Source organism: Rhinichthys klamathensis, unplaced genomic scaffold, assembly GCF_029890125.1.
Source record: "Rhinichthys klamathensis goyatoka isolate OS25496 unplaced genomic scaffold, OSU_Roscu_1.1 h1tg000147l_1, whole genome shotgun sequence".
Lineage (NCBI taxonomy): Eukaryota > Metazoa > Chordata > Actinopteri > Cypriniformes > Leuciscidae > Rhinichthys > Rhinichthys klamathensis.
The window spans coordinates 1-23,659 of record NW_026606682.1 but is presented as its reverse complement, the minus strand read 5'-3'; the positions used below and the strand labels follow the sequence as shown (position 1 = coordinate 23,659).

Genomic DNA, 23,659 nt, shown 5'->3' with positions numbered 1-23,659 from the left:
ATGAATATTTAGCACAATGAACGGCACAGTCAGACCACAGGACATTGAATGGCACTATCCATGGTATCTGAGATAGTATGTTGTGTGGTCTGAAACAGTGAATAATAACACTAATTAGAAAATATCAAACATTACATTATCATTAATAACAGCTGGCATTTATCCCAATATCGTTCTATTATGAACATAACATTATACAATGTAATAGCGGTTTTTACCACTAGGTGGCGCGTAGCGCTCATAAACGGAATTAGCCGAAATGTCTTTGCTCAGTCATTACACAATAAGCTAACAAATCTATATAATCACAGAACGGATCTATACATTGTTTAAACATACATTTATACACAGTAAAGCATTAATCAGTGATCGTTATTATTATGAACTCAAGTATATTTGGAATATATGTTAAATGAACATCTTAGGCTAGAATCTAAGATCGTCGTCACCTCAGACAAACGAACTCGCGATGGTTTGATTATTCATAGTATTTGACATCCGATAGAAACACTCAGTAAATTACTTACATAGTATCATTGACGCACAACTTAAAGGGACACTGTGTAGGTTTTTAGGTATTTTATTATCTGAAATCAATATTTTTATTCTTAAATATGTCCTCAATGGTGTACAAATACCTCTGCAAATTATCTGACTTATCCTCGTAAATTAAGAATTTATTATCTTTATGTACATGGGACGGGTAGGTTCACGGAGGCTTCCATGTCGTTCCGCCATCTTGAAAAACTATAATAGCAGAGAGGGTCAAAAAGTACCAACCAAACGCGTTTCCACAACGCGTTTTCGTTCAGAGCCAGCGTCATGTAACTGAAAGCAGCAGAACCGGAGGAGCAGAGCTGAGAGGCGCTGGTCACTGCCCCGGCAAGTTTAAAAGGCTGCATTGCTTCTCTTCTCTGCCTTGGAAACTTTCAATTCTATCAAGATCGTCTCTTGTAGCTGCCGCGGGCATCTTTGTCGTCGTGGTATTGACTCTCGCTCTCCTCCTCTTCCTCGTCGTCCACCTCTACTAGACGACAGCGCCGGGTGATTCTGTCAGCAGTAAATAGGCTACTTTTAAAATAATGTAACTCACGTTTGAAGGCCTTTTGTTTGTGATCCGATGTGGATTCTGATCACCATATAAGGTAGAAATATTTATACGCGAGTAAAAGACTATATTGCACGCTAACCATTAACGTTACCATAGTAAACAAAATAAACGCTTGAAGATACGCATAGTAAAAAAAACATAGTGAACGTTTGAAGAAATCAGACCAATCATAAAGGTTATCACAATAATGTTTTTATTTTATCTGTCAGATAGCCTACGTCTCGTCTCTTTATACCGGACTATCATAAAATAAAGCACATTTTTTTTCCCGGGAGCTTCCTCTGTTTCTCTGACTGAAAATATCTGTAACGTTAGCCTACTGGGAGTCGAGAGAGTGCTAAAGCTCCTCAGGTCGTATTATTGGTGGCATATATTTGTAGAAATTATCATTCTTTTTAAATGTGATATATGTCCTGTTACTACCAAATAAACAGAAACAGACGCGATTGAAGTAAGTGTGTCCTATTTCTTTTGTGATACCTAACGGTAATTTATTTCTGTGTGACTAATGTGCAATTTTGACATACATTAATTCATGATCAATGTATCGCCTTTTATTGTAGACCTGGTAAAACATCGATGCTTGGGTTTTAAATAGTCAAGTAAACAACAAAAATGCCAGCAAACGGTCGCTTTTATCATATTTGTTTTGCAATGCTGTTTCCATTTCTTTCTGATTAGTTTTCTGATAACACGGGCGTGTTTTATTGAAGCACCGCGGAGCTTCTGGCCTGACAGTGGAAACGTTCTTCTGATCCACTGCCTCTCTGTCCTCTCCCTCTACTGTTGAATCATCTGATGATGATGATGATGATATCTAATCTAACAATGCACGTACTTAAGAAAATATAACGAATAAATAAGCATAAATACTAATTACAATGGTTCATGTTTTTCACAGTCAGTAATTCATACTGTAAAGTTGCAGTTTGTTTGAAATAACAAACCTGTTCACCCAAAGGAAAACTCGACGAAGTGCTATTAGAAGACGTCCTGTCAATAGCTTTTTGGTACATAACGGCTACCGTAGATGCAATACACATTTGAAAAAGCGAGGCGCTGGAGAGCACAATTCGTTTGAATGCAAAATACAATTTCACCGCTAGATGGGAGTAATTCCTACACAATGTCCCTTTAAACATATCCACTTTGACCATGGAAGTAAAGTTAAGTGCACATCCTGAAGAAACCCAAGTGGTAGCGTGGTAGGCTCATCAGGAACAGAAAGTGATTGACGCAATGGAGCAACAACTAATCTGATTGGTTGTTCCTTCCCAACAGAGTCATTCATGAATGAGACAATACATGTTTATGGATTGGTCATTGAATCTTTGAGTCAATCGATTCGTTCAAAATGCTGAATCATTGTGTCTCTTACAGCGACAAGAGTTTAACCCTTGTTCAAGTTTAAGGCCTTGTCTTTTTGGATATATATCTTTTTTTTAAATTCCAAAATATGCATACAACCCATATATTTTAAATGTATCGTTTGCTTTAAATTAAATTAAGATTGTATGTTTGGTAATTTAACCTGAGATGAATGTGCTATATTTCAGATCAATATATTTGTTTTCCTTAAAATTTGAACTAACACTAACTTTATTCTCATCTGAATTATAAATAACTTATTCCTGTATAAAATAAAAACACATTAGAATTTTCTTTTTTAATCAATGTAGAATGTGTAATTGAAAAATAAACAGATTAGGGCTCTGAGGACAATAAATGAAAATCAATGCGATATGGTGAATGTCCAAAAGATGGCTCCCACAGACTGTTTTAAATGGGGTTGGATAAATATTTTTTGCTTTTAGACAGTGTGTGCGTGTGATTTTAGTTGGGTGACAGTTGTAGGTTACAGTTTGACAAGAGTTTATAGTTTGACAAAAGCACTTTGTTGTGTTTTATTGCGAGTGTACACAAATATAAGTAAACACTTTGCAGTTTGAATGATGTCCTCTATGAACAAAATGACGGAGTATGTTTTTATGTGTAACAGTTCAATCGCACCCGCACCCGCACCCGCACCTCACCCACACACACACACAGACACACACACACACACACACACACACACACACACACACACACACACACACATATTGAAACCTGAGTGAAGTACAAAGCCCATAATGAAGAATAGTTTAGCATCCAAATACATCGCAAATGTTGAAACAGTTTGATTCTAATGAGAGAGTTACGTGAGCCAAACACCACCTACTTTCACTTTCGCTTTCAATTATTTCGGTTATTTCTTAATTATAGTTTTTTTTTATTCTTGTTCTGTTCTGAATATCATTAAATTTAAAGAATTGCTTGTGTAATATTTTGAGTGTATCATCAAAACAGATTAATTCTCTCGGTTTAGTGATTCCCTAGTTATTTTTTTATTGTTTTCATTGTTCTAATCCGGTAAGGCAAGTGATATATATATATATATATATATATATATTTTTTTTATATATATATATAATTTATATATATATATATATATATATATATATATATATATAAATATAGCTGCGAGCAGCGATGAAGGGCCAAAGCCGGCGGCACCGCCACCCCGGTGCCTTTAGGTAACTAAAGGAACCGGGGTTGCGGTGCCACCGGCTTGGGCCCGTAATCGCTGCTCGCAGCTATATTTATATATATATTTATTATTATTATTATTATTTTTCTGCTACCTTTTGGACACTTTTGGAGGCCTTAACATGCTCAAAAACTCCTGAAACTTTGCACACATGTCAGAACCCGCGGCCATCAGGGCCGGGCTGAAGATGGTACCCGGGCGTGGCAGGGGGGCTCGACAGCGCCCCCTGGAACGGGGTCCGAAAACATGGTCCATAAATCAAACACGCTTGCATGTAATAATATGAAACTCGGTACACATGTAGATCTCCTCGTTTCATATATACTTCACACTCTTACTTTTTACCCCAGCCCAACAGGAAGTCGGCTATTTAGGGTTGTTGGTAAAACACACGCAATGGAATGTGAAATACTCCTCCTAGAGAATTCAAACAAACGGCACGAAACTCGGTCAGCATGAAGTCAAGACATTGAGGATGAAAGTTTGCGAGGGGATTTTTGATATCTCGAACGGTTTGGCCGTGGCGAGGAAACGAATTTATGGCGAGAAACAACAAACAAGAAGTGCGTTATAACTTCTGCATACATTAACTGATCTTGATGAAACTTCAGCAGTGTGATCGCTGTAAGAGGCCGATCACATGGATGTGACTATTGTGAGTCAAAGTTATAGCGCCACCAACTGGCAGCAGGAAGTGTGTCACTTTCTAAATGCTTTTGACAAAAGTGGGGGGGTTAGTTTTATCTACAGTAACAAAACTCGATATGTATATTGTACTCTTCGAGCCGGACAACTTTCTAATTTACCGTAATTAGCTACGACCAACAGGAAGTCAGATATTTTGGTTTGAATGTGGATTTCAGATTCTGAGTTTTTAGCTACTCCTCCTAAGTAGTTTATTTTATTCATGCCAAACTTTTTCAACATGATGAAAATACATTGAAGATGCTAAATTGTGAACAGATATTGAATATCTCAAACGGTTTTGCTATGGTTGAGGGATTCAAGTAATGTCAAAAAAAGAATCAGGGCATGTCTCATATCTTTCTAAAATGTAATTATACACCATTTATTTTTATATAAAATTATACAAATATTAGAACTAAACCCATTTTATTCCTTTTTTTCAATTTAAGAATTATTTTTAAGTTTAAAAACAGCCAGAATGGTTGTTTAGTCAAAAATAATAATAATCCAAATCATATATAGTGCTATACTGCCCTCTTGTGTTCAAAATCAGGTAGGCCTATTGAATTTATAAATATTTATATATTAGGGATGTTACTATGGGAATATTTTCCCACCGGTTAATCAACGTGTGATTGTGTAAACCAATTGTGTAAACCTCCCGCTGGGGGGTTTAAAAACACTAACTTGAAAGCGAAAGTATAATATGGACGTCCGCACAGACATTGAAATGGTGGCGCTCGAATGAATTCCTATGGAAGTAGAAATTAACTAAACGTTCGCTCTGTTCTGCTCGCTCGTCGCCATGGACGCGCACCATTATGAATGCCAGTGCAGCCGCATACTTTTTAGTGTCACTAAAATTAGTGCAATTTCGGGGGCCGATTGCTTGAATTGTGAGTTCAATAGTCTATTATTTTTCACGGAAAACACAACAATAAAAGAGTACAATGACAGATTCGCTTAAATAGGCGTTTTTACATAAAATAGCCTATTCCATCATCATCTTTTCAGTCAGCTCTTCACTCTCGTGATTAATGAAATTTGACTCCTGTTGCTGATATTTGCTGCAACTTTCGTTCAGCTCACAATTTAGTAAGCAAACACGTTTCAAATGTGTTTTTATTTTATTTTTGTGTATGTGTGTGTATATGTATGTATATAAATATAAATATAAATATAGCTTATGTTTCAAATATGAGTTAATTAACAATCGTTGGAAAGAATGATACTTTTAAACATAACACTAAACCGTCATTAGGTGTCGCCAGGCGACCGTCTTAATGAGCGAGTCATTGATTCATTCGTTTGAACGACATATGCTGCGGCCCAATTCGCATACTATCCGTCCTAAATAGTATTCGAAAATAGAATTAGTACGTCCCAAATCGTAGTATGTTGAAATGAGTGTCCCAATGAGACCCGGATGGTCTACTATATCCGGTCAGAATCCGAAGTGCAGATCGATGCGCACTCTAACGGCTGATATTGCCCACAACCCATCGCGCGTTGGACGAGGGTTCGGTTAGAACTACAAACACGAATGAAAAGTGTTCAAAAACTACAGACATGGAGGACGCGCGAGTCCGACGGTTATGTAGAGAGGTTTAGATAAAGGGGTTTGAGTGATTAATTATCAGTATCTAACCTGACGAAAAAGTATTTATTCAATGTTGTCCACATTATATTGCATCTGCAGCAGCATTGTGAACTTTTGCAAAGATACGTTTAGCCATTAACTTTTAAATGCATTATTATATTTAAATTCCAAACACATGAGGAGAGTCTCCGCATGAAAGACCCATGACTGGCAGATGAACGTGCGACAACAATTATCTCCGAAATGGTAAGAAGTTATATTAGATTGAATGGAGGATTTTAACTGTGACGAGATGATTGACAGGGCAGTTTACGGTGATATGATTCACGCGACAGATCTGTCCGTTAAAGATGACGAAGTAGTATGTCCCAAAGCTTGCCTACTCTTTTGCTACACACTCAAAAGTATGTATTTTTTCTTCACAAAAAGAGTACATACTTTTAGGGCGTAGTATAAGTAGGCGAATTGGGACGCAGCATGAGTCATTCATGAATGAGATAGATGTTTATGGATTGATTGGTCATTGAATCTTTGAGTCAACCGATTCGTTCAAAATGCTGAATCATTCAGTAATGAGAACGCGTTGCTGTGAGATGCGCGATGGTTCTGCTGTGATCTTTGTTTAACTATTTTCACTGCTGAAACAGAAAAAAAGTCAATATTGCATGTAAAATGTAAGTGATTTGACTTGTGTGTGTGTGTGTGTGATTGTGTCTGTTACAGTGATAAGAGTTTAACCCTTGTTAAACTTTAGGCCTTGTCTTTTTGGATATATATCTTTTTATATTAAAAAATAGTCATACAACCCATATATTTTAAATGTATTGTTTGCTTTAAATTACATTAAGATTGTATGTTTGGTAATTGAACCTGAATGAATTTTAAATGAATGTGCTATATTTCAGATCATATATTTGTTTTCCTTAAAATTTGAACTAACACTAACTTTATTCTCATCTGAATGATAGATTATTTATTTCTGTATAAAATAAAAACACATTTGATTTTTCTTTTTTAATCAATGTAGAATGTGTAACTGAAAAAATAAACAGATTAGGGCTCTGTTTGATGACAAGAAATGAAAACCAATGCGATATGATGAATGTCCAAAAGATGGCTCCCACAGACTGTTTTTAAATAGGATTGTTTGATATTTTTTGCTTTTAAACTGTGTGTGTGTGTGTGTGTGTAAGAGATTTTGGTTGGGTGACAGTTGTAGTTTACAGTTTGACAAGAGTTTATAGCTTGACAAAAGCACAATGTTGTGTTTTATTGCAAGTGTACACAAATATAAGTAAACACTTTGCAGTTTGAATAATGTCCTGTATGAACAAAAGGACGGAGTATGTTTTTATGTCTACATTGTTCAATTACGCCACACACACACACACACACACACACACACACACACATACACACACACACACACACACACACACACACACAAACACTATTTTTCTAATCAGATCAGGCAAGTAATATTCTGTCTTGTCTCTTAAAAAAACAATATATATATATTTATGTATATATATATATATATATATATATATATATATATATATATATATATATATATGTGTGTGTGTGTGTGTGTGTGTTTGTGTGTGTATATATATAAATATAGCTGCGAGCAGCGATGAAAGGGCCAAAGCCGGCGGCACCGCCACCCCGGTTATAGCGCCACCAACTGGCAGCAGGAAGTCTGTCACTTTCAAAAAGCTTTGAAATCACCTGATTGCTTCAAACTTCACTACTATGATGTAAACACACGGCAGATGTAGACCTGGATGTAGACCTGACCTTTCAGAAGGTTGCTCTCGCATACTTTGTGGTTGATATGTGCCCTCAATGCACACTTTTGCAGAGCCCACACTGATACAAGCTCTACAGCACACTTCTTTTCGACAGTCAAAGCAGGGTTACGTTTTTGCACGTCGTGCACAATAACCCTAAAGGCACCAGGGTGGCGGTGCCACCGGCTTTATATATATATATATATATATATATATATATATATATATATATATATATATATATATATATATATATATAAATATAGCTGCGAGCAGCGATGAAGGGCCAAAGCCGGTGGTACCGCCACCCCGGTGCCTTTAGGTAACTAAAGGCACCGGGGTTGCGGTGCCACCGGCTTGGGCCCGTAATCGCTGCTCGCAGCTATATTTTATCTTGTTTCTTCATCTCCTCTTCTTGTCTCTTATCCTTTTCCTTATTTTCTTACGTCTCGTCTTATTTACTCATCTTAACACTTTTCTTTTTGCCTCAAATTTCCTCTTGTCTTTTCTCTTCTTCTTGTGTCTCTTCTCTTCTCGTTTCTTTATCTCTTCTTGTCTCTTCTCTTCTTCTGTCTCATTTAGTCTCATCTAAGTCCTCCCAGGGAGAAGTTCATATCACTCCCACAGCTTTCTTCTCAGCTTTATTTTAAAAGAGGGACTTTTATTCCTCTGTAAAACGTCTCCTCTTCTCCTCCCTCAGAGGGTTTGCTCAATCGTGTGTCTCGCCACACACCTCGCGGGATGTTTTCGAGACGCTGGTAAGAAGACAGGAAAGAAACAAGGGAAAATCTTCTCCTGTCGCCTGTCTCCTCTTGTCAGGGCTGAGTGTGTGTGTTGAGTGTGTAAGGAGGAGAAAAGACGCTGTAATTGCCTGTCTGGTGCACAGGGCTAAAAGCAGGCGGTAGAGAAAAACCCAAAGGTTAACCCACCACTACCATTACCTTCCTTTGTCTCTCTCTCTCTCTCTCTCTCTCTCTCTCTCTCTCTCTCTACACACACACTGAAAACAGGTCATTCATAAATCTAAAAGCTTGTCACGCACATAGCATCTTTATCACATATCAACGTTAATTCATAATTAACAGCGGTATGTCAGCAGTTTTCTCATGCAGAGTTTAGCGAATCATAGCAGAGCTCATTTGCATATTAAAGGTACAGTAGCTAAAAAAAACTTTAATTCTAAGGGACAGACAGAAGGTGGAAAATGGACAGGCAAAACTAAATATGAACCTTTGGTGCAAGAAACCTTGAAAATCATACTGTGTGCGTGCTTGTGTGTTTAGGCGTTTTCTTTGAATTGGTGTGTGAGAGAGAGAGAGAGAGAGAGAGAGAGAGAGAGAGAGAGAGAGAGAGAGAGAGAGAGAGAGAGAGAGACAGAGAGAGAGAGAGACAGAGAGAGAGAGAGACAGAGAGAGAGAGAGAGAGAGAGAGAGAGAGATAGTCGAGAGGTAGAATAAACTAGCCTCGTGAGACCATCCTGATCTCGCGAGCTTTCAAGGTTTCACTCGCAGATCAGTCTGGATACTTTCCGTTAAAGAAAATTTGGGAGCAGTTCACCAAACGAACGTCCAATCAGCGTTGGCTTTGAGGCGGGTTGAGGTGTGACGCAACGAGAAGCGCGTCAGTTCATTCTAAAGAACATGTCGGCTTCAGCGGATGAAACTAGCATCAGCGTGGCTATCGAGCAAGTTTTATCGGAATTACAGAGTATTTCTTCACTGAAAGAAGAGCAAAACACTGCTCTGGAGGCTTTTCTCAGAGGAAAAGATACGCTCTGTTAGTACGTCATATGCTTCGTTGATCTGATTGGTTGATTTGGCCCGTCTATCACCAACATAGGCCTATCAGCTAACCAGTATTTTCGCCCCTTACCAAAACTACTTCAACGGAAGGTTTCCAGATGGATATGCGGAGCAAATCCATCTGGCGGAGTCAGGTTAAGAATAAACCCCTTTGGAGACAAAACGATGTCTACAGGGGACACACACTTCATTTAATGAAAGAGAGAGAAGAGCTTGCCCACTAAGTATACACACTTACATGTACACACACATTATAATGGCCGTCTCCTGGTGCCATGGCAACGCAGCATCCCGAGTACACCTACCTCCTCCTCCAAAATCAAACCCGGCTCCTGGATTTGGCGGCTCTGAAAGATGTACATATTCGTGCAGACAAACACACGCCCACATTTTCAGACAGCGGAGAATGCACAAGCCGCCCCGGACATCTGAAAGCACATTAAGTGCCATTTCCCCCCCGGAGCATTAGGCATGTTAAAAAGACATGGCAAATTGCAAGCCTACACGCTCTTTGTCAGAGATAGAGGAGCAAAGAGAGACGGAGGCTGAGTCAAAAGCAAGTGACAGGCTGAATGAATATAGTGTGAAAAGTAAAAATAACAACCCTCAGATTCACAAAAGTACAGTAAGATTTATATCAGTAGGATGAATCAACTATAGTAGTTTCTTTTTGTGATCCAGTATGTGTGTAAATGCAACAAAAATGAACAAAATGGTAATTTTCTTGTCCATCAGTGCCTTTAGTCAAGTAAAAAATACTTTGAGAGGAATAAGAGGATATATTCTGGAATTGTACGTGTACATGAACACTGTTGGCTCGTGACAATAATGACAGCTTTACACATCTGGAATTCGATGTTACTGATTGCTCTTTCAAGGGAAAGTGGTGTTATGGAAGTGTTCAGCACCAAGGACAGCAGCTGAAGGCAGCAGATGCTCATGTAGCCTGTGTGGAATGTAGTTGCAGCAAGGGTGCATTAAATTGATCAAAATTGATAGTAATGAATGCTGTTATTTGAACTTTCCATATATTTTAGTATCAAATAATCCTTAAAAAAAGTATTACGGTTTACTCATTATCAGCATTGATAATAATTGAACATTATTTAGCATTATCAACATTGATGATAATTAGAAATGTTTCTTGTGCAGCAAATTAGCATATTAGAATGATTTATGAAGGATCACGTGACGCTAAACACTGGAGTATTAAGTGCTGAAAATTCAGCTTTGCCATCACAAGAATAAATAAAATTTTATTTTAAAGTTATTTTAAATTATAATATTTCACAATATTACTTGCAGCCTTGGTAAGCATAAGAGACTTCTTTCAAAAATATTAAAAGCAAAGCTTTTGAACTTGTAAAGATGTAGTTTACCTGGAAATGAAAATTTGAGAAGAAACTTAGGGAAGTTACAGATCTTTTACTTAACCTCATGTCATTCCAAAATAAACACAAAAGAAGACATCGGAGAATGTCCAGAGTGGGCTTTTTCATTATGGGGACTGTCAAATGTGTTTTTTCCTTTAAAGTTCTGAAATCTCATCTATGCTCAGTCGTTGTACCAGATTTAACATTCTATCAAATGTCATTAGTTCTTGTGTCATCATTCTTGAATTGAATGAGATTTGAGAACTTTGGCAGAGGAGAAGCCTTTCAGCAAAAAAATTCTCTAGGTGTCAGTGCCCTGGGGCACCAAAGAGTCTTAATCCGCCACTGGGTGTATGGTGCTTGTGATTCCCAGGGGACACACATGCTGATGAATATGCTTGTTCTGAATGTACTGTAGTGTCTGGCAGATTTATAAATGTAAATATTTATGCTTGTCAAAATATTTTCCCAACTAACTACTGCTCTCTCTCTCTCTCTCTCTCTCTCTCTCTCTCTCTCATAGGTGTTCTCAAAGGGATCGTTGCGAGCGGGCAAACGAGCCGTACCGTTTCGCTGCCACACTGAGTCAGTGTGTGAAAGCCACCGTGTACCCGGACAGCATCGCTGTGTCTGAACCCAGTGTACCGGTGAGACCTCACAAACCATTTATAACCTTTACTCACGAGAACACATACACCTTAACAACCTATAGGTGATATTGACTGAAATATAGGATGCATTCCTTCTAGCGAGAAAAATTAGAATGAATTAGTTTTCAGTGCGATGTCTAGATAAACAGTTTTGGTTTTGGAAAGCGTGGTCTGTGTGGGAGTGCTCGGAGAGCGAGATATCTGGGAACAGAGGCCTTTGGGAAAGGTATATGCGTGGGCGAGATGCCAAATAAGCATGTGGGCCGGAGTAGGAGTTGCGTTCAAGGAGACAAAGATATCTATTCAGGGCTTTTTGTCATTATTTTATACCCTCATGGATACTTTTTATTCACGCAAAAAGGTACAGGCATCTCAGGCATACAAGCAAGTATGAAGGTATTCACCTTGGTTAAACTTCCCTAGGAAGCCAGGGGAAAAAAATTGTGATGTCCAGATAATTGATAGAGTCCCTGTATCACAGCTACCTGATTAAGATAATGAGGTGTCCGGCTCTAAATGAGATGTTTCTGTCGTGCCGTAGCGCTCGACAACACGACAACAGGGTCACCGCTGCTCTGCGCATCGCACAATAAAGGGAAACCATCACCATGACAACAAACCCATCCGCACTGGCGCTAGAGGAGCATGAAAAGCACCCAAAACAATCGAATTACCTTTATTAGAAATGCTAGCAACAATTAGCCCTCCCTGCACATCAGCAGCCACGAAGAGAAATGAGAAAAAGCTAACCTGTAATTAAAGGAGCAAAGGCAAAACATGGAGACTCCAATCACGCCTCGTCAATGTTGTTATGGTCAGACAATGCTTTATAGATCATGCTTACCGCAAACAATGTTTTGCCTCGATGTTTGAGTACAGTCAGTGTATCTACAACGAATAACAAGATGGCTAATTAGCAAATCTGTAGCTGTCGCTTAAAGAGTGAAAGAAAAGGAACATCCATGTGGTTATAAAAGGAATTGGATGCCATATAGAGATGGGAAATTTCAAAAGAGAGGGTGAAGGAAGTCAATGAAATGGGCCGAACGTACATACTCTCAAAAGAGAGTAGAACTGTTGAAAACGGCATGGTAAAAACAAAAAGTAAGCCGAGCAATCTTAACAAATGTCACAGTAATAATTGTCCTCTTCTTCAGTGGTGAGAAGACCAGCCTGCACTTCCCTCCTGGCACGTCGTGAAATGTGTGTATTTATAGCCTGTGAGCTTCATCCTATGTGTCACCGGTCCCCCAGAGAATGACTTCAGAGGACCATGTGTGCTTTGAGAAGATGTGCAAGAGCATTCGTGTGAAATACAGGAGATGTAGTTCAAAGATAGAGGAAGGATAGATGGATTGTTAAATGCCCAGTTTCAACCCTCTTTGAGCAGGAGTCTTTATAAGGTTAAGTCTGTAATGATGGTTGGAGTTTATGCTGTGTGAGACCATCTGCCGTAGAATGAACTTTGCCCGTATGAGGAGACTGAGGTTATTTGATCAGAAATGAATTTCTTCTGTTGAGCTGTGGCTTGGCTCAGACATGTAGTCGGTTTATATAATGAATTATGTCCTTTATTATTTAAATATAAAAGAATAGTTATACAATTGCAATACTTTTTTATTTTATTTTCCAGCTTGAAAACTCCTGATCTAATCTAAATGATCTCTTTCCTCTGTCTAGCTGCTGGTGAAAGTGACAGATGTTCCGGATCTTTCTGCTGGAATCACCTGCTCCTTCGGGAACCTGACGGAGGTTGAGGGCAGAGTGGATGGGAATCAGATTCTCTGCACATCTCCCGCTGCTAAAGATGTCCCCATCATCCCCACAGATCAAGGTATTTAATCAAACTAAAACTCCATATTCGTGCATTATTTTATACCCCCATAGATTTACTGCTGATTTCTCCTGCTCTCATCTCCATGCACTCAACCTCCCCTATCAATTGACATCTCTTCTGTTTTTTCGTTATCCATCCGTCTACCTGTTCCCCTCAGAGAGGTGATCTCTATTCTCTTGTATAGATGCTCTATTAATAGACCCTCTCTAGCGTACCAACAGCCTTGCTTCCTAATGAGGGCTTCTTTCAGCGCTGCCGTCCGCTCTCACACTCAAGCCACCCCATCGATCCCACTAGCCACGTGCAACCGTGGCTCTAATGAGCCTACAACGACCTCAGGTCGGCCCCAGGGCTTCACGCGTGCTCTCAGACACACTTACACCCATTACAGGTGACAAGCCCTTTGCCCTCTCCCTACCCATAATAGCTCCAGGGATGGAGTTCTTCTCCAACGCTTATCTACAATCGGGTTTAGAGTCAGTCATCTGTGGTTAGCAGTATAATCAGGGATCAGTTTGCAATGTGGGAAACCAAAATCAGAGGATCCAGTTTCACGGAAAACTGCATGATGTAATTGTATGTCACTACAGACGTAACGGATATGTGTTTGTTAGCAACGCTTACAGAGCAAGATTACACAGTTTTTTTTTTTTTTTCAAGCTTACATTTGTCCACGGACAAATTCCTACATGCGCTTCCAGTCTAACCTCTGTTGAGAAGCAGATGGCCATATATACGGCAGAAGCTGGTCGTGATTATCTGAATCACAATAATCTCCTCCCAGCCCACAGTAAATGACAGCTTTGTTTACCCACAGCCCCCATTCTCTTGTTGGGGGGAGCGTTATCCAATCAGTGGGCTCCCTCAGGTAAATGTCATCTAATCCCCCGGTGCCTCACATTTGCTGCTTTCTCTTGACTGATTCCGGCTCGATAGGAGCTTATGAGCATCGATCATGTGTGGAAATACCTGCTCATTGAGTCATGGGTGTGACCAATTCAATTTCTAGTTTATTTCCAATAGCTACACGGCACGAGACAGTCAGGCATTTGGGAATCGCGTGCCAGTTATTGCCGTTGGCATATGCACCGGAAACGGTCTAAAAATGTTTAAAAATGTCAACTTTTTACCCTTCAGTCCATTCATCCATATTACGAAGCGTGGAAACAGGTGTGAAGGAGGGAAGAGGAGTGCTTTCGGGTCACAGCTGACTCCCACACGCTGTATGCTATCTGAATTGCTGCCTGTTTGGGACGGAGCTTGTGCTCATTTGAGTATGAAGAGCTAGCCGCTTATCGAGCGCGAGCGTTTGGTCTGCACGCCGATCGGCATTCTCCACGCCACCACCCTGCCAAACAGGATTGGCCTGGCTGGTGTTCTGTGGCGATGCCAGCCGTTCCTCCTCCATTACATCGACGCTGCCGCCCGCGGGCCTGTTTCACATTAACAGCAGGTCTCAGCTGTGTTCGGTATGACAATAGCGTGTCTTCACAAAAAAAACGCCAAATATGCTCATATCGGCTTGGATGCCACGCACTGCAGAGCTGCTCGAGGCTCCGCTTGACTGTGAGAATACGATGCGAGGTATGCCAAGTATTAATCAGAAGACAGCTTGAGCATGAAGCAAGCTGAAAAAAGGGTGGTAAACCAAACACAACAGAATGCAATGCGACAGAACTGTTCTCATCTCTTGCTCTCTTTTCAGACTGGTCGGGTGTCGAGCTCAGGCTGAACTCGAAGGAAACGGGTCAGATGCTAATTAGCACAGAGGTGAAGTTCTACAACTGCAGCGTGCACCAGCTGTGAGTATACACACACTTCATTTCACTAATTTCCATAGAAAAGTGAGTACTCATTAATTGTTTTTCCTAGAAAGATTAAATGGAGCAAAAATGGCTCAAATATCCTTCTTCAGAGGTTCTTCTTTTGAAGAAAATACCCCAGGAATGTTGCACGTGTCTCTACTAAAAGCTCAGATCTCATAGCCTTAGAACCATACCTGTCAACATTTGGATTCCTAAATACGGGAGATGACTTAGGGAGGGGAGGTGGGGGGATATACATAGGATGTATGCCTATACATTACATACATAGTCTCCAATGCCATCTCTCTCATGTTCGTCCATCCTCGGGATGCTGCTGTTCTTCTTCGCGCGATTATTTTTTAGAAAGATTAAAAATAAGGGAGAAATACGGGAAAATATTTAAACGGGATGATTGCGGGATGGCAAGGTAAAATACGGGAGAATCCCGGGAAAAACGGGAGGGTTGACAGGTATGCTTAGAACTCAATGTGAGCTCAAACATTTCTCATGATTTCTTCATTTTATAGTTCTAATTTCATAGCTCTTTTTTATACACTACCACTCAAAAGTGTGTTCGTTGTAAGATTTTGAAATGTTTTTTGTCTCTTATGCTTGATATTTGATCAAAAACCGTATTATTTTGTAACAGTATTATCGTGAAATACAATTCCATTTAAAATAACTGTTTTCTATTTGAATATATTTTAAAATTTAATATATTTCTGTGATGTAAAAGCTGAATTTTCAGCAGTGTCACATGATCCTCCAGAATTTATTCTAATATGCTGATTTGCTGCTAAAGAAACATTTCATATTACTGTCAATGATACAACAGCTGTGCTGCTTAATATTTTGGTGGAAACCATTTGTTTATGATTCTTTGATGGATAGAACAGAATTTATTTGATTTGATTTATAAATGTCTTTACTGTGACTTTTGATCAATGAATGCATCTCTGCTAAGTAAAAGTATACCAAGAATCTTACTGACACCAAATGTTTCAACGGTTTTATACTGTAGCTGTTTTTCAATTAAATGAAAACTTAACTTCAACTCGGGAATTTTAGGATTGATATTTAAACAAAACATGGAATTCAAGTGTGTTAAAACTGTGCCTAAATAGTTGGCTAATGGTTAACATTATCTAATAGCCCACACAGTCAGTGATAACAGCAGAAAAGGAAAGTTGTTTCAGATGAAGTGCCAGTTACATTTTTAATTGAAAATCAATATTGATTTTGATTGAGAAAATGAATTGGCTTTAGTTAAATTGACAACATAGGGTAGGTTTTGATTGCAAAACTAGTGGTTAGCAGATGTTGCTCAGTGTTACGACTCAATCCGAATTCTTTTCCAGATGCATCATGAGACATACCATGTGTCATTCCATCTATCCATCTATCCGGTTTCTGCGATATTTATCTTCATGATACATTCGGCCCACATACGCAGCCCTGCTGATATTTCTCTCACTTCCTGTGTCGTGGAGTATCAGCGTTGTGTCACGGCGCTCAGCCAGCTCACTGCGCACGCTGTGAATGTTTCAAAAGTGTTATGCAACATGGAAAAACTGTGAATGTGTCAGCCCCACGGGACGTTTTGATAATATTCAAAGAGTTTATCAAGGCTGTGGTTGGCGGCGCACCAGATTCTCGCAGTGTGTCCGAACTCTCCGATTAGTTTTTTGCAGGCCACTAGCATCGCATCCCCTCCCAGGCTGCACTTTCCCGCGACTGGCGAGGATTGTGCAGCTATAAAAAGCATCCATTATGGCAAATGCCGGCTGATTGCTTGACATTTCTCAAGTGTCGAGGCTGAGATGTCTGAATTGCTGAATCTAAGTGTGCTGTGGGTTTTGCGCTCCGGCTGGGGGCATCGCTGTCTGTCACAGTTCAATTACACTTCATCTGCTATGATGGCTGATCAGAGAGGAAAGAGTTGGACTGCATCTCGTCTCTCCAGGAGGCTGGCTGATAAACAACCTCTTGTCTGAGCGCGCGTTTGTGTCTTTGTACACGCCACGCTCCCGAACTTCACTCGCGTGCATGTTTATGTGTGTTTTAGCGTTTACTCGTAGCCTCTTGTGTGTATTCTAAACCACATCTCATAAGCGTGCCTTCTGCAGAGAACAGATGCTGCTCGATGCAGGAGATCACAGAGCCCCCCAGTTTGCTGGAAGCTTTCTAAAAGGCACAGGAAGAGGTAGCTTCCGAGGGCGCTGATTGGCTGGCTGCGAAAGACTCGCCCCCTCCCCGTTCCCTTCACTTCCTTGCTCTCTCACAGCCATGTCGCCCAAGCATCTGACAGATCTGGAACTAATCAAACAAACTCCCTGTATCCAATCCGTCTGAACACGCAGACCTCACACGGAGCGCCGTTGGCCCTCTTTGCCAATGCACTGGGGATTATGGGTAGTCTGAGAAAGAAAGACCCTTCTTGTGTGCTCAACCTGGCTCAGTTTTTAATGCGTTCAGCCTTTGTAAATTTCCTCCCACTCTTCCTTTCACTTCAAATGTTGTAAAATGCTCTGATTTATCATGAGTTCCCAACACAGTGATTAAGTACAGCGTGGTACATCGGTTTTAGCACTCGATTTCTATTAAAATCTCACCGTCCAATCGGGTGATTGAAAATTACACCGTTTGAGCCCAATGACCCAATGAAGAGCCGGCTCTGATGAGTATTGTAGCATAAACTCTTCTGCATAATTTAATTGGCACGCAGAAAACACAAACTCTTGGACGCCAAAATGATGTAGAGGTTTATGACTCTAGAAGCGTCTCCAAGATTCCTCAACATCAAATAAATGACATGTTCCATTGCAAATAGAACAAGGCCCGCTCGCCCTAGAAGGACTTTGCTTCTGAATTAGAGGGACTGATGTAAGTGTTTTATTGGAACGTGCTGGTACTATAAATTCTCTTTCTCGTAAGCTTTGCTCATCTGCATATAAATATATAACCGCTGTAGGGACGCACACAGATACATGCATATGCACACATGCTTGAAATGTATGACTGTATTCTCGCATGGTTTGTCTGCTGCATATTGTAATACTGATTATACAACTAAATAGAGATGGCGTACAGGTGAGGTTATCCTGGGATCTCAACCCTGATTTATCTCAATTTTGGCCTTAAATGAATTGGCCTTTTATGCTACATTTACACTATATCATATGGATTTCCTTAAAAGAGAAAACTAGTTCATTTGTTTAGGCGCATTGGACTTTGTGTAAACGGGCATTTTCTTGTACTTGTACTCTTCTGGATGTCCATTTAACCTCTAGACTAGGTTTCATTTTCTATTTTAGGAAAACTTTGTCACAATTACTAACTATTACAATGCTTAGGTAGGATAACAACTAAAGTATTGCAATTAGAATTAGATTTTGTCTCTTTTTCTTTAAGATACCTCATTCTACATTCAGTCAGGCAGTCCACTGTCTCACCCACAGACAATACAGTCCTAATGCAAATCATATGTCACGGCACGACTATATGTCTTAATAAAGTCTGTATGTCTCGATACCAGAGTGATAATTGTACGTCTGAAGTCTAACCTTTGCAGAGCTGCATTACATCTGTGAGATTCAGTGGGACATGTGAGATTCAGTGGCACTGCGCTGTCCAACGGCACATGCAAATTTCCGCAGCACACTTTTAATTTATTCAGCATTAAGCCGCAAAGGTCAAGGACACAGCAGTTCTGGTCTCAAAGGCACAACCTGCTCCCCATTGCTAATCTAAAACCCAGAGCTACATTTTATGCTGACTACTTTCACAGTGCCCTCAAAAAATGGCTTTGGATCATAAATCAGAGATATCAGTGAGTTGTAATAATACTTTATTCTCTCTCTCTCTCTCTCTCTCTCTCTCTCTCTCTCTCTCTCTCTCTCTCTCTCTCTCTCTCTCTCTCTCTCTCTCTCTCTCTCTCGTTCTCTCTTTCCATCTGTTTAGGTGTCTTTCCTGTGTAACCAGTTCCTTCCGCTGCCACTGGTGCAAGTACAGAAACCTCTGCACCCATGATCCCTCCAGCTGCTCCTTCCAGGAGGGACGCGTCAACGCCTCAGAGGTACGCTCACTAACACACACTGTGTGTAGGAGGTTAGAGTCTCTCGGTAGCAAATCTACAGGATCACAAAACTCTGGGGAAGAGCCTCCAATAATAGCTGCTGAAAAGTGTGTGTGAAGCCGACGGTCGCCTCGCTAGAGACTCTGTCTGTGCGTGTGTGTGCGCGCGCGCATTTGCAGGTGTTCAGCTGATCAATGTGCTACATTACACCCTGTCAGGTGGTAAACACACTTGCTCACCCTCTCACAGCGAGCAATTAGCGGTCGATATCCGGAATATTCTCTCTCAAAGCACACACAGGCTTCCCACTTATTCACACACAGCCATATGCACAAAATAAACACACACTCACACAGGCAAAACCTCCTTAAGGTGCATGATCAATCATGGTGTGTGTATGTGGGTGTGTTCACATTCATTTGCATTTTTGTGTGTGTGTATGCAGGCTTGCATGTGTGTAAGTGTATGTCTGTGTACATATGTATTTGTGCATCTTTGTTTGTGTTTTTAACCTTATACTTTAGGGAGAACATTACTGTCCTAGAAGTTACCCTGCTAACAGGGAATGTTCTCAGAACTAATGTTCTGGCAAGGTTCTCTCCAAGTTACCAAATGTTCTTCTTCTTCTAGCAATGTTAATGCAATGTTCGTTCAAAGTTATCTGGTCTTTAATATTGTTCTCAAAATGTTTGCGCAAAAAAATATTTATTTAAATATTTTATTTATTTTTATTTTTATATATATTTTATTTTTCATGCCTGCAATGCGCTTGCATATTTGCATAGAGTATATTTCAGCCCTTTTCTGGTTTCACAATAATTATGTTTAGCTTTATTACGAAACAGTAGAAGTCCCCATTTCCGTGTGTGTGTGTGTGTGTGTGTGTGTGTGTATTAGAGAGACTCTAGGGACATCTCTCACTGGCTGACATACTAGTGGATGGCATCTCCACACACAGCTTTCAGAGAGTAACATGTCAAAGAGCTTTTAAAGAGCACCTGAGGTTTGGCTGTGTGTGTGTGTGAGCATGGGGAACATGTGTGGGTTGTGTACATTGTAACAATTTCTATGTGCACTGAACGTTTTTATAAGGCTGTTCACCTCTCGTTCCCATCACTGCTTTAGGACTGTCCTCAACTGGTCCGCTCTGAGGAGATCCTGATCCCGGCAGGGGAGGTGAAGCCCATCACCCTGAAAGCCCGGAACCTTCCCCAACCCCAGTCGGGTCAGCGCGGCTACGAGTGTGTGTTACACATACAAGGAGTCAATCACAGAGTCACAGCGCTCCGATTCAACAGCTCCAGCGTACAGTGCCAGAACAGCTCGGTATGTGTTTGGTGTGCATACTCATCGGAAAGAAAAATCACAATGAGACAAAGATGATGAAACGTAACTAATATCATCCAAGCTATAAATAAAGCTAGATTGAGATCCAAAAAAGCACAGTTTATAGCTAGTTAAGCACTGGTTACCTGCTTTGTGATGTTTTAACGAACATGATCATGAATTGGACGTGGCCATGGTATATTTTACCTTTTCACCTCCTCCTTTCTCACACTTTTTGTCATTCTCTTTCAAATGAACACGCACACACTCTATAATGAAGGCAGTTGGAGCTCAGTGTCCAAGCTGTAGAAAATAGGAGTGTTGAAAGTCTTCCTTATTCCTCAGACTGATGATGCAAGTCTGGAGTAACTCAATAAGAGCACTAATACAGTCAAACCATCTCTCTTTCTCTCTCGTGTTATTTGCTTCACTCTCTTGCACGCTCTGCCAATTTTTTGTTCACTTTTTGGCTGCATGTTGTAATCAATAATTGACACAGCAAAGACAAAATCCGATTAAAAAAATCATAAACGTTACATTATCTCAGGGTTTGCACTGTCAGGAAAATGTCGTAACCTCTTTCCATCTCTCCGTCTCTGCAGTATCTGTATGAAGGGATGAGAATTAGCGAACTGCCGGTGGATTTCTCAGTGGTGTGGAATGGAAATTTCATCATTGACAATCCTGAGAACATCAAAGGTAATGCATAAATAACCCATGAAAAGAATGAGTTTTTTAAGCCAAAACTCCATGTAAGTATGCTGTAACCTGTCTGATTCTGCCTGAATAGTTCTGCCTCAAATAGAGTTTGAGGTTATTGATCACACTGATTATTATTCATTTCATGTTTATACACAAATAAGAGTCTGAAGCTACTTTTCTCATGCTCAGCAATACTTCCTAAGCATCATGGTTATGCTGAGCTTGAAATGTTTATGATCGATAGCTCTCCTAAACTGTCAGATAGGTCAACCTAACCCTCCAGAAAACTTTGTAAAAACTAGTAACAACCGTTTTTTTTTTCATACCAAATTAAATCTCACATTGTTGTGTATTGTAGGATAGTGCAGCGTTCATTCAAAAACTAATTTCCACTTGTGTCCCACAGTGAATCTGTATAAGTGTGGCGCTCAGAGGGACAGCTGTGGCGTGTGTTTGAAGGCTGAGAGGAAGTTCCAGTGTGGCTGGTGCAGTATGGAGGGCCGCTGTACCCTTCGCCAGCACTGTCCCATGTCCAACCCCTACACCAGCCGCTGGCTACACCTCGCCAGCACAAACGTGAAGTGCACCAACCCTCGAATCACTGAGGTGGGTCAAATATACACTTACTTGAGTCAAGAACAATCTGTTTTTCTGTCGTACATGATCTGATTTGAGTCCCATATGGCAGACATATACGTATTACGTAAGTGTTTCAGACATACAAGAACAGCATAATTCTGTTTTGCATTACATATATTTTTCTTAGCATATATGATGCACACAGATCTCTATTTATGTTTTTCAAGCTTAATACTGTGAAATGGGAGGTATAACAAACTATTTGTAAATACAGAAAAGTTTGAGGATGCATTAAATTGATCAAAAGTGCTGGTAAAGACATTTATAATGTTACAAAAGATTTCTATTACAAAAAAATGCTGTTCTTTTAAGCTTTCTATTCATCAAAGAATCACTGTTTTCACCAAACTATTTAGCAGCACAACTGTTTTCAATATTGATAATAGTGCGAAATGGCCAGCAAATCAGCATATTATTAGTAATAATGATATAATCATATATAATTATAATGATGTCTGAAGGATCGTGTGACTCTGAAGACTGGAGTAATGATCCTGAAAATTCAGCTTTGCGTCACAGGAATCAATTACATTTTTAAATGCATTAAAATAAAAGATGTTAAATTGTAATCATATTTTACAATATTACTGTTTTCTAAAAATCTTGCAGACCCCAAACTTTTGAATGGTAGTCAATATATATACATTTTAATTATACCTTTTTTTTTTTAAATGGGGATGCTTTTCAGCTGAAAGTATACATCTTAAATGTGTTTTCAGCATGATTCATAACTCGGGACAAATCAACACACACACACAGAGAGAGAGAGAGAGGAGAGAGAGAGAGAGAGAGAGAGAGAGAGAGAGAGAGAGAGAGAGAGAGAGAGAGATGAGAGAGAGAGAGAGAGTGAGAGAGACAGAGTTGAGAGTTGTGTATAAGATTCTCGGTCAGCTCATATTTCTACTCTGTAGTCTGACTGAGCTCTTTATTGATGCTGCTATTCATAGACTCTCAGAGAAAGGTGAGCTGTGTGTATCGTGAGTAATATCTATCTATCTCTCTCTCTCTCTCTCTCTGTCACTCTCATCATCAGTCATACTCACTCTAGCTGCCAATATCTCACGTTTTCTAGTAATTAACACAATGTTAGAATGTTGATGGCATACTGTGAGATGTATGTGTGTGTGTGTGTGTGTCTGCTCAGAGACTGAGGGAAGACATGGTGTTTAATTAGTTTAGGTAACGCACCAGTGCCCTGTGTTTAAAGTACCTGATTCGTGGAACTCATTGATTCATGTGGCTGTTTGCAGTCTGCATATCACAAGCTGTTGCCCCATGTGCACACAAACCAATTAAAAAGTAAGGGTTATGACTTCCCGTTGTCTGTTTTCATTTAGGATGAATGGGCAAATTAGGGTTAAGAGCTATGTGATGGATTGCCTCTGTTTTTGTTGATGGAAAGTGTTAATAAAATAGCATTATTAGTGTATTGAAGCATACACATCTTTGTTCATGGAGGGGTTAATATGCATTTTATTTTGGTGTGCCAGTGTGTATTTGGTTTGTTGCACAATTTGTAATTTAATTAATGATAGCTTGGTAATTTATGTATTTTTGCTAAATAGCATTTCTTTTTTATTTCTTTTATTTTATAGGTCTTTAATTTTTGAGAACATTTAAAAAAAAAAAATGTATTAAAAATATTATATGTAGTTTACTTCAACCAAAG

At 39.7% G+C, this 23,659-nt stretch overlaps 1 protein-coding gene across 1 annotated transcript in view; it reads left to right on the top strand.

The window, feature by feature from the left end:
• Positions 1-21,957, top strand: part of LOC130090484 (plexin-A2-like) — a gene marked incomplete at its 3' end in the record, with an annotated part of 166,725 nt that extends 144,768 nt beyond the window's left edge. The window contains exons 6-12 of the mRNA XM_056257878.1: positions 11,480-11,603; positions 13,287-13,440; positions 15,149-15,245; positions 19,209-19,323; positions 20,449-20,649; positions 21,252-21,348; positions 21,758-21,957. Of these exons, the coding sequence (XP_056113853.1) occupies positions 11,480-11,603; positions 13,287-13,440; positions 15,149-15,245; positions 19,209-19,323; positions 20,449-20,649; positions 21,252-21,348; positions 21,758-21,957 (988 nt within the window). The remainder of the gene's footprint in view (positions 1-11,479; positions 11,604-13,286; positions 13,441-15,148; positions 15,246-19,208; positions 19,324-20,448; positions 20,650-21,251; positions 21,349-21,757) is intronic.
• Positions 21,958-23,659: the final 1,702 nt, after the last annotated feature.